Genomic DNA, 12,832 nt, shown 5'->3' with positions numbered 1-12,832 from the left:
CTGACCTGGTGGAAATTGTTAATTTTTATGGACTTTTGGTAAGGTATAGATACAAGGAAACCTTGGTCTGTCAACTTTAATATATAAGTACTCATCATGATCAATTAAATCCTTATTACGCCACTCAACCAGAAGAGTATTTATTCTGACCTTGAGTGAGTTAATGGGATTATCCTTAAGTTTTGTGTAACAGGTGGGGTCATCTAATTGTGATATTATCCTGAGTATTCATGATCACAATATGATCCCCCTTGTCCACTTCCCTGATGGTAATATTTTTCATATGTGCTAGTTCTTGTAGGGTCTATCGTTCTTTCACTGTTAGGTTGTCTCTGTTATGCCTATTCGATTTAATTTTAGGCTCCAGCAGTTTGTTCAGGTCTCTAGTTACTAATTTATGAAACACATCGATATTATTGTCACTAGCTAGTGTCGGTGTCCAACCAGATTTGCGCTTAAGTCCACTAGAGACGCTATAGTCTGTTTCTATTTCATGATCCATAAGTAGTTCTTCAATACACGTGATCACGATCATCATCAGTTATTGAGAGAAGTAATTCTGCATCTCTGATGTCTTGTATAGTTGTTAAATCAGGAAAAACATCATTAGGGTATGTTTTCACTGCTTTAATCATTGTCCGCATGCTTGCCAAATATTTTTTCAGTTTTAAATTTCTTACAAATTTAAACAGGTCTATCATTGAGTTGCAAATGTCACCATGATTTTTTGGACAAAAGCCCATACCCTTTTCCAGTAGGGTGGTCATATCACTTGTTAGTATTACCACACTCAAATTTATGACCTCAACTCCCTTACATTGACTTGTCACTAATTCCTTTTGTCTGATGATCTCAGTTTCATACTTGTCTTTTCTTCTACCCGAACCTCCTCTCTTAACCCTCCTGGTCTTTTTTGTATGGTATCCTGGCGTCGAGGCTGATCCCTGTTTCCTCTTTTCACTCTCTTTACTTCCCGTAAAAAACGGTTATCAGTGTTATTAATGGATGATAGTGATTCTGCTTCACTCCCGCTGGAGGGTATTGTATCCAGAGAAGTGGAACTAGAGCTAGCTACGATAGTTTGTTGTGGGGTCTTATCAAGACGGACCCAGTTTTATTCCCTGCCCTTTTGGCCGGGACGGAATTATAACCGGTCTCAAGGTAGTTATATTATTTTATAACTTCCTCTTGCATATGTTATTATTATACTGGAGTAATATTTCATTCACTTATTCGCTCCCTCGTTATTTTAGGTTGAAATCTTCATCACTTCATACCTATTAGGTACGTGTCATCCTGGATCTTAGATGCACATTGACACCATTTAAGTAATGTGAATGTGCACAATCACCAACTTTTATTTGTTTACCTTCACTGCACTGGTGCAAATTATGGATTAAGGTTATGAGCACTAGTTCCTCACTGTCACGGAGACTCATGTTGATTCTCATACATATTTCCTTACACTCCGCATCAGCAATGTGGGCCTGTTTTAAAATTCATCAGCAACCACACCTTGTCCACTGGACTTTGGTTTATTGTTTTGGTATATATCTTTTTATATATTGTGGGCTCCACTTGTATCTCATTTTAATGCTCTTTCAGAGATGTATACATTACAAGCAAGTTCTGTACTTATTCTTCCAGCCCTGAGGAAGTCGCAGGCACTCCCGGGTGACGAAACACGCGTTGGCTTGACCAATGGAAGAAAGAAAATTAAAGTGCAACAACTACGAAATTGTCCTGTTATATATTGTCAGTATCTGATATTATATGTGTGCTCGGGTACGGACTTCTTATAACAGACTTGGGATTTGCGCTACCAGCCCTCAAAATAGCTCGCTTAAAAAACAACCCATTTCTAAAAGGATGCATCATACTCTAACGAGAGGAACAGTAGTCACACTTCACTGCTACCATCCACCAAATGGCAGTTTCAGGAGAACTACCTAGACCTAATCAAATTTCTAAGGAAGCCGGTGTCTTTTTTCCACACTTCATTGTCTGGATTCCCTCCCTCCATTCTCAGGAATGTCAGCAATGCACTTCCGCTGTCTGGGAAAGCAACTTCACCTCCCTCTTGTGCACATGAACTGGCCAGGGAGCTTCAAAAGGGAACCCACAGGGCTGTGTCACTATGGTTCACTCTGGCACTCATGTTGTGTGTAACTCACTTCTTACACACAACATGCATTCATCCATGCGAATTGGCCTCTGCGCTAGGATTCTGCAATCATGGTTAGTAGCAGAAATGTATACTAGTGTACCTGTAGGCTCATTCTCTTGTGGTGCAAGTGAAAGTCTGGTCACACTAAGATCACTACAAAACACAGTATGCTGCCACCACTGCGCTATTGGTATGAACGTGTAACAGGGGCAGTAGTTTTCTGCTGCTACTAAGGGCACGCTTGGGGCACCCCTCCAGGTCTAGTACAGGTGCAGGATGAGACTCTTGTAAAAGTTAGGCTTAGGCTGTTACACACACACACACACACAATAGATTAGTGTGTGGACGTGAGGCGCAATAGGTAAAAACTATTTAATTCCATAACCCATTGGATGCAGATTCTTCAAAAATAAGAGGCTAAAGAACGTAAGGGTTAGGAAAAAACAAATGCACAGGTGAACAGCTATAACTTTACATGTCTGGAGATATACAGTTGCTTCGTGAATCTAGTTCATTGGGCTTAATAGTTTTCATATAGCTTTTGTCAGAAATGTCAATCATCCAAGAGATCCTCTTCTGGAGCACTAAGATCCATAGTGCCTTTAAAGTTGTGGTTGCTGTACTCTCTCGTATTGTTAGATTATTGAGATTCCCAGCAGCCAGAATTATCTCCCCAAGGGATTCCACCTATTATGAGTTATATCCCTCAGAATGGAGAATAACTCTGGACACAGAATTTCAGTGAGAAATTCTGCACGATATTGCCTATTCCGAGGGGTTTAATACTCACATTTACCACTTACTCTGAGTAGCTGGTAACCTTGTGAAGTGGTTTTCCTGTGCTGGAGAGATGGAAGGAGGAAGACTTGCAGGGCACAGGAGGGAGGGTAAAGGGAAAATAAAGTTTTAGCAGGGGAAAGGATTGTATGCTCACCCATCCAAAGAAAAATGTTATCGGCGTACGGGGTATGAGGCTTGGCTACCTTATGCGATTCAACCCATCGAAATTACTGGTTTCCTTCACCTAGAAAAACTGGGCACAGGATCAATCGGCCTGTGGTGTTGAGTCTGAGTTGAATTCCATTCCACCAAAAACTGACTCACTAGAGTGGGGCCTTTTAAACACTTATCACTAGATGAGTTGTCAGTGTTTGCTAAATCTTTTTTTCATTATGCTCTGGTGAGAGCACTTGGATTTTGTTTGGCTTGATTATGATACACAGTTATTTATTTAATGAATTTCACATTTTACGTACCCTGCTAGATGCGCTCTACGTTATGCCAGTGGTCTTGAATTACATTGAAATGGTAGTAGAGAAACGACAACCTATTTACGAAAGTAACATCTAGCAACATCTAAATTGAGATGGGTTGGAGGAAATAGAGTTGGTCAGAACAGAGGTGTAGAAATGAAAAACGAAAAAGGGTGGCAAATGTCGATTCTCAGAGGGTAAGTGCATAGAGAATCGTGATTTTATTAAAGACAAGGAGGCTAGCATTATCCATTACCTTTTATTTACCAACTTCTGAGCAGCACTTCAAAGCTTCTAACATATCTCGATGAAGTCACAAAAACTTAGAACATTCAACATAACATAAGCCTCCAACATTCTAGGCTCTTCCTCTTTTGTTTCTTCTCTATTTTCCCAAAAACCTCTTTTCTTCTTTTCTCCATTCTTTCCATGACTCTTCTATTGAGCATCTGCAACAAATAAAATCAACCCTTTTGAACATATTGCTTATTCCTATAACTCCAAGCAACATTAATCTTAAATCTCCTTCTTAACATACTACTGAAATATATATGTTTTAAATATATATATTCTAGCCCTCCTTTCCCATCAGAAGTGTTAGGGAGGGTGGGATAATGTTATCCTCCATGTCTTTAATAAAACCATGATTCTCCATGCATTTACCCTCTGAGAATCGACATTTTGGGCCTCATGTAGGTAGCCGAATACCGGTCGGTAACGGCCGATTTTCGGTAATTATACCGTTACCGACCGGTATTTTGGCTTTTGAGATGTAGGGGGCTCATTTCTGCATTCGGTAATTTACCGAATCGGTAAAATTACCGAATCGGTAATTTTACCGATTCGGTAAATTCCGAATACAGAAATGAGATGTAGGGGGAGTGTGTGTGTGTGTTTTGGAGTCGGTATTTACCACCAACTATTAGTTGGTGGTAAATAATGAATGGATGTGTTTAAGCGTTTTAAAGCGCTTAGACGTGTGCAATGTGGCAGACATACATGCCCTTAGGGCATGTATGTGTGCCACATGTGCACACATGGCCGTCTCAGGGGTGCAACAGGGTGTCAATGTGACACCCTGCCACCCTTGCATGTGTTCCCCTAATTACCGAATCGGTATTTACCGATTCGGTAATGAGGCATACCTTCCCATTAATGGGAAGGTATGCCTCATTACCGAATCGGTAAATACCGATTCGGTAATTACCGACTTTTACCGAATCGGTAAATAATACCGACTCATTACCTACATATCATTTACCACTTCATAAATACCGAATCGGTAAAATTCGGTATTTATGAAGTGGTAAATGGGTCCCTACCTACATATGGCCCTTTATGACAAGACAGGAGGCTAGCATTATGCATGTTTAAAGTCTTATAGAACTTTTTCCGATACATGTTCAGCTGGTCTAAAATACAAATCTCTAAACACCTTGTCATTTGACCAATATGCTGCTTTCAGAATCTCGCTTAAACTCGCTCAAAAGATGTATGTTTTTGAAGCCATAGCTCCACGTAGAGAATGAACTTTGAACTTCTTTAAATTCACACCAGATTCACTCATAGTATCCTTAACCCATCTTGCAGTACTTGCTGAAGAAACTGGTTTATGCAGTTTTGCATATGAAATCAATAACTTATCTACCTCCATACACCTAATTTCACTTACTCTACACTGATACTCTCTTAAACATCTTTCTACACACAATTTAGGATGACTATCAAATCGAGGATAAAAAATCCTTTCTGACATTGTCTTTGTTCTCCTTTTAATTTAATAAAACACACCCTCTGGATGAAAGAATCTGCCAGAAATATCCAAGGCTTTCACGTCTGAAACCCTTCTAAAATAAATCATACATAATAATGTAGTTAACTTTCAAGTTAAATGTTTGAGACTCAAAAACCTATTACACTGCCATCCTTCAAAAAGTTTCCAAACCATACCTTGAACCTGCAGATTTTTTCAAACGAATTCCTTTAATAATTCTACAAACCAATTGTCCTTTACCTACAGCAACTTAATCAATCAGCAGACAATGTCCAGCTGCTGTAGCTGACCTATAACAATTTACTGTACTATAACTTAGTTCTTTCTTGTAAAGATATGCCAGGAAATTAGCAATCATAATTTCATCCACTTCAACAGGATCCAAATCCCTTGCCATGCACCAACATACCCACACTTTCCAAGCGCTTGCACACCTTTTCCTAGTTTCTGGTTCCCATGATTCATACAATAATTCTGAAGCCTCTCCTAATAGCTCCACGAATCTATCTGATTTCCTGAAATTCTCCAAACTAGAAGGTTGAGCACTGCTGACTCCACTAACGGATTTTCTCATCCGTCTACAACCTCCAAAAGACCTTCCTCCGCTACTATTAAAATTGGGTCTTTCACCGCTAACTCCAGCAGAGATGGATACCAAGCTTGCGTTGTCCAGAATGGAGTTACTAAAACTAGTCTGCAAACTTGTCTCTTCACCTGCGCTAAAACTCTAATTATCATTGAGAATGGGGGAAAAGCATAATCTCTCATACCTTTCCAATCTAGACTAAAAGAGTCCACAAACATTGCTCCCAGATCTGGTCTCCAATTCACATAATTCTCCAACTGATTTGTTAACCTTGACGCAAACAAGTCTACCTTCAAATGTCCGAAAGTTTCCTGTATCTTTTTGAAAATCAAAGGATTCAGTTTCCAATCGCCGTAATCCTTCAAAAAACGAGATTTCCAATCTGCTACCATGTTTTCTCTTCCTGGTAGATATTGAACTGTTATGTTTATCTTGTGATCCATGCAAAACTTCCAGATATCTTTAGCCAAATCTGCTAATCTCTTTGACCTGCTTCCCCCCAACTTGTTTATGTAAGTCTCTGCCGAGATATTGTCCATCTTTAATAAAACTGTTCTTCTCTGAATTTACTCCCTCAAACTGCGAACCGCCAAAACTCCTGCTTTCAGTTCCAAACAATATATGTGATCTTCTCTTTCTTTCAAGTTCCATCGTCCTCCTGTTTCTTGAGACTCTAACCTCGCACCCCAGCCTAAACTGCTCGCATCTGTCTCTAGTACATAATCCGCACTCGACTCAAAAATTGCTCGGCCATTCCATGCTTGCACATTTTCTAGCCACCAGTTCAACTCTTCCTTCGCTTCTACATCCAATCTCACTTTGTCTCCGTACCAAAGACCTTTTTTTAAACTCGCACCTTTTACCCTCTGTAATGCCCTGTAATGCAATGGGCCCGGAAAAATAGCCTGAATCGATGATAATAAAAGACCTATCACTCTCGCTAATTGTCTTAAAGTTACCTCCTGTTTTCATAATAAACATCTCACCTCTCTTTGTTTATTAAGACAATATTCCTCTCCATTAACTCCAACTGTTTCTTTACTGTGTCCACCACAAAACCTAAAAACTCCATCCTCTGTGCTGGTACCAAAATAGATTTGTCTGAATGTATCACAAACCCTAAGTCTCTCAGCAAACCCTGAACCAAGACACTGTGTTCCAGTAAAGTTTTACCTCTCCATTCTTGATAAGTATGTTGTCTGAAAAAATCCATATTCAAGCCACTCTTTCTCTCAAGAAACCCACGACCAGTGTCATCACCTTTGAAAAACCCCAAGGGGGCGAAGATAACCCGAAGGGGAGACAAACAAACTGAAATAGTTGTCCCTTCCATCTGAACTGAAGATATTTCTGGCTTTCTTCTGCAATCGGAATAGTAAAATCCGCATCCTTCAAATTTATTTACATCATCCAATCGTTGTCCATCAGGATGTCTCTTGACAGATGGATACCCTCCACCTTGATATATTTGTAAACCACATACTGATTTAAATTCCTCAGATTTATGACAGATGTCCAACCCCTGTCCTTTTTTTCCACAACAAAAAGGGTACTTACATACCCTTTTCTTTCCTCTGACTTATTATTACCTGCTTTCCCAACAAATCTTTTATCTCCTTTCCAAAAATATCTTGAACCTCTTTTTGAAGGAATATATCTCTTTGTACTCTCTCTTGTATTGGTAGCGATACAAAATCTACCTTGAAACCTTTCACTGTTTCCAAAACCCATAAATCTCCTGTTATCTCTTTCCATCTTTTCTGAAATAATCGCAGCCTCCCTCCTGAATTTCTCAGGGTAAAACAAAAGTATCTCTCATACTCATCTTGATTTGTCTGTCCTTCTGACTGAAAGCTTGATCTTCCACGACCTGATCTGCTCCTTTCTCCACGTCCTCTTTGAGGATAGAAGGAACTTTGATACATGTTTCCTCTGAAACTACTCCTTCCTTTCAATCTTCCTCCTCCTTGATAATATGGGGCTCTGAAATATGGTCAGCTGAAAGTCTGACTCCGCCTTCCGGCCCTGCCACATAAACTTACACTTCCAAAAACTCTTTGCATAGATCCATGTGCTTTATCTAGAGAAGTAAACGTATGAACGTGTTTCCCTAAAGACTTAACAGTCCATCCCTGAATAGGAGTCCTTTTGACTCCTCACTGCTCTCCTTCTTTGCAAAATCTCCCAATTTATGACTGATCCTGAATAAAACTGCCTTAGGTCTTTCCACTATGAGACTTGCATTTGCGTTTCCAATGAAACACACGGCCCTTTGGCTCCAACCTTTTAATAGTTCTAAATCAAGTTCTGTTCCATTCAAGTATGATTCCTCTATCATGTCAAATAACCTTGCCACTGGTCCTAATATATCCAAAACTATATCTTTGCATTGTTTAAGCGATCTTTCCAGCCCTTTCCTAGGGTCACGACCCAATTTAAATAAATAAGTTATTAGGTCTTGATCTAGATTAGTAGTTATAGTCTCCTTTATGTCAATAACTGGTCGTAAACATTCTGCTCTCATTAAGTTTCTTGCGTTCCTTTTCAATGGCCTTGGAATCCAGAATTTAATATAATCTGAAACATGTTCCATTGGCCACCATTCTGAACTTCTTGGGTTTCTAATTAATGCTGGGTTAAAAAGTGACTGTCCAAAAGGATCTCTTATTTCCTTTTTTTATTCTGAGTACTTGAATTAGTATATTCAGAGAACTCATCTTGATCCTCATTATAATCAAGATCTAATGCGTACTCATCCAAATTCTCACTTTCAATATCTGTTGGCCATGATGGATGTCCACCTCTGTCATTCGCAGGGTCAATCTGCCTCTCATTTGTTCCTCTCTGGACACCTTTAGAACCTGTTCCTATGTTTTTTCAGCTTACTTTCTTTGTCTCTGTACTGGCAATATTTCCCACTATATTTTTGTGTTTCTGTTTCCTAAAACATTTTCCACCAGGTCCCCTGTTCTGTGTATCCTCTTCTTCTGATAACGTCCAAAATTCCTTGCCCGCCACATTATCTACTTTCATTTTCCCTTCCTTTGCTAACCTTTCACTGTCTCCTGTACTTTATTCCCTATTCCCTTCTCTATTAAGCTTCTTATAATTTCCTCCTGTACATTCTTTGAGCTAATTCCAGCTTCCTCACTCATCTTAATTTCTTATATTATTATTTTTTTACTTATGTGAAACTTTTCTTATAAATATTATCTTTCTTTATTATTTTTTTTAACTCAATCCCTTTAAAATGTGTCTTTCACATTTTATGTTTCTGTAAAAATATTATTTCTACTGTAAAACCCTTGTTCTTATTTATCTCCCCTACTCTCTTCTTCTCTTGTCACTAAAAAACCCTCAGATCCGCAACTGTCAAAAACAACTGACGCCTATCAGAGATTGTTTCCTAGCAACCTCACGTTGTGGGCTCACAACGTCACTTGTAACCTATTCATGCTCTATTTCCCTAAAGGATTGGACACTTCTGGAATTTCGTTGTTCATACGTGCTCTATTACCCTTTGAAACAAGTCCTTCTGTTCCATTTCCAAACTAAAAATGCGAGATCCTCGTCTACCATTCAGAAAGCAGTACGCTCGTTTTGCATACACCTCAAGTGACCGTTTGAATCAGCTCGCTCACATCCGCGTTTCTTCAGATTTAAATTTTATCGGTATGCTAATTTCCTATTTTACCGTTGCATCCTTTACTTGTGAATATTTAGAAAATATTTTAAAAAACATTTATTTTAAATTAATTGCCAAATCCTTTTTTTAAAACAATGTTTCACATAATCCTGCTAAAATACCCTTATAAAGAAAAATTGTAATCTTTATAAATAACCCGAAAATTGGGTTAATCTAACAACAAACAACTAGAAACAACTAGTAACAAAATCTAGCTACATTTCCTATTTACTACATTCATTTTTTCTCACATATAACATACTTTTACCAAAAACTATCTTTAAAATAAGTAAGATTATACTTATCTGCTCAGATTCAGCAAACAAAAGAGGAAAAGCCTAGAATGTTGGAGTTTTTGTGACTTCATCAAGATATGTTAGAAGCTTTAAAGTGCTGCTCAGAAGTTGGTAAATAAAAGGTAATGCATAATGCTAGCCTCCTGTCTTGTCATAAAATTAGAGAGGTTGTAGAGAGTTGTGAAAAGAAGAGAGGTGATGAGAGGGTACTGTGCGATTATTTCAGGGTCAGTCAATTCAGATAGCTGTGAAATAGAAGGACCTTTAGTTTCCTGCAGATTAAGATAGTAAGAGATAGACCCGCTACACTTTAAATTATCATTTTGTTTGATGTTGAGCCTATTGCTCAGAGTCTGATTGGGACAGTAAATAGTCCTAGTCACCAAAATAAAGTGGCCTCCATTAGAGAATCAGATAGCTGAAACAGTGACAGATCAGCGCAGTATACAAACTTGTAAAACACGCTTTATAAATGTTTTGAAATATATGAGAGACTGTATGCATTTGTGCTTGCTGCAGGCAATGTTCTTGTGATATCAGAGAAATCAGCAGTAAAAACCTTCCCACCAGACCATAAAAAAGATCCACCAACAAACAGAAAATAGCCCATACGCTCATCTGTGAGACCAGCTCTTCTAGTATTGCCAGATTGCCCCGTAGGACAGTCCAGTCCGGCCCTGCTCTTGCTTTGAAAACATAATTGAAAGTACTTAATATTTAGAGAGAGAGAGAGAGAGACAGTGCTCAATAGCTCTTCCGTTATAAAAATCAGTCCTCTGCTTAGAAAGATGTTTCCGGCAGTGATGCTCGTGAAGTAGGCTCATGTGTACTGCCCTCTCATGATGTGGTTTACAGGATGTTCTGTGTGCTTACAGTGAGATTGACAGCAGATACACTGCAAGTTGCTAATGCATATTTCCTCTTATTAACATGTTCTCTTTTTTCTTTACAGGAAATCCTTTTCCCGATATTTTTGCTCCTTTTGTTGATGTTTCTAAGTTTAATGCATCCAAATAAACATTATAATGCAATGCCCAGCACGATACTTGGATCACTGCATGAATATCTGACATCGGACCTCACTCTCGGGTACATGCCGGTGAACAACTTGACTAGTAGAATCATGAATTTGATGTACTCTGACTGTTTATCAAGGGGTAGGTAAAATATGAATCTTTATTTCTCCATTTTCTTTTCTATTAAACTTCTACTTATTTTTTGGGGTAAACCGGGAAGCATGTTTTGTTATTTGCTGATGTAGTACACTTTTCTGCTGTACTTTTGAACTGTTTGATATTCATTGATTTCATTTATTTACATTTCTTAACCACTAGATGAGACCGTTACATGGTCCAGGATACATTAGCCCAGCTAAATAATGGTAGATACAACAAATTAAATCATTTACATTTTGGTTGGATTAGTTTAAAGATCGACGTGTAAGTTTTACATATGAAGTTAGACCCAGTTAATGGACTCTGCGCCAGAATGAGGGATAGTCCATAGGTGATTGCAGTGTTGTATCCCATGTGGGTCTGAGTTGATGTTCACTCAGTTCCTAACAAGTAGTGTAATCCAGACGAAATGTAGGGCCGAAAGCTCTCCGTGCTTGTGAGGAACTGTTGTTTTCGTTTGAAACTACAAAGTTGCACCATTTCTTACATCAGTAGATAAATACGTTTTCACTACCAAATGCTTCCCGTTTGTTATCCATAACAAAATATTTCCAACACGCTCTTTGTTGAAAGGTAACTCTTACAGTCTAAAACCTTTGCTACACTCCATCTAACGTTTGTGAATGCATTCTACTCCAAAGATTTGAAATATAATACCATCTGCATAGCAGGGATGGGATGGATAAGTGAAACCAAAAACTGGCACACCTGATCAAAACAACACTCTGTAAAGTGAATTAAATATGAGGGTAGATCCTGGAGTACCAGATTGCTATATTATGGATAGCCTTACCCACATCTGTGAATATAAGAAAGACTGAAGAATCAAGGTTCATCCTGTGTACGCTGAAACTGTAAAGTATTCTAAACGTCTCACGATTGTCTTCTTGTGGAGAGAGAGAGAGAGAGAAAGAAAGAAAACGAACACACACCCTGCACTGCTCCAGCCGATACGGGCACAATGTTGAAAAGAATTCCTCCACGCAGCACCAACTCTAGGAGATGTAGTTTGCTATCACACTGCATCTAGTGGGCAGATACAAGACTTTGGGAGGTGAGCATTCTCACCAATGGGAAGTGTAGAGGACAATTTTTAAGATGGTGTCAATGCGAGACACGGAGAGCATCGGCATCTGAAGAAGGCGATAGTACGCCGAAATGCATCATGCCACACATGCTTGTCAATTAAGTGCCTCGCTAAGGAATCCTCGTGTGGCCTCTTCTTCTTCGCTCAGAAGGGGAGTACGGTGATGTGTGTGTGTGTGTGTATATATATATATATATATATCATTATTCATATATATAAAATCAGTTTCTTACTTTCATAAAAAGGACCATATGTAAATTTTCACACAGCAGGAAAAACATAGTGTCCTTTTTATGAAAGCAAGAAATTGTTCATGATGGTGTAAAAATCCGCATGCCAAGCCATGGGATGGACCCTTTGTTAATAAGATCCAGAATGGAGTTGTACTTGTGAATGATGGATTTGTTTTCAATGCTCTTAGCTTCCCTGACTTGCAAAAATGGTTTCCTAAACCCATCAATTGTGGTTGCCCTTTTGAAGTTGTATTACACCTACCACATGTACACTGCATGTGCTGAGCTGACTTTATTAGACCTTCTCTCACTTTCTGAATGAAGCAAAACGTGTTTTTATTTTTGTTGTCTTTAAACATTTCCTGGAACAAACGCATTTGAAGGAGTTTTGATTCCATTGAGTGCAGTTGATGAAGCTCCGGTCTGGATTATACATTGAATCTAAAGCTAAGAAACCACTCTACTGTAATTAGTTTATAGTGTCAGTCTGGAGAGCAACTACAGTAATGTCACGTGACAATGAGCAACTACAAACATTCCTTTAGCATCCATATTGCTTCAGAACAGAAACTTCAT

The 12,832-nt window shown here is 38.7% G+C and overlaps 1 protein-coding gene across 1 annotated transcript in view; it reads left to right on the top strand.

Annotated features, from left to right (window-relative positions):
- The window catches only part of LOC146810320 (cholesterol transporter ABCA5-like), a 1,540,893-nt gene that overhangs the window by 265,952 nt on the left and 1,262,109 nt on the right, over nt 1–12,832 (top strand). Inside the window, exon 3 of the mRNA XM_085617316.1 lies at nt 10,714–10,918. Coding sequence (XP_085473442.1) covers nt 10,714–10,918 — 205 coding nt within the window. The remainder of the gene's footprint in view (nt 1–10,713; nt 10,919–12,832) is intronic.

The sequence above is a fragment of the Triturus cristatus genome, chromosome 7, assembly GCF_964204655.1.
Source record: "Triturus cristatus chromosome 7, aTriCri1.1, whole genome shotgun sequence".
Lineage (NCBI taxonomy): Eukaryota > Metazoa > Chordata > Amphibia > Caudata > Salamandridae > Triturus > Triturus cristatus.
This window is presented reverse-complemented; position numbering and strand designations above follow the sequence as displayed.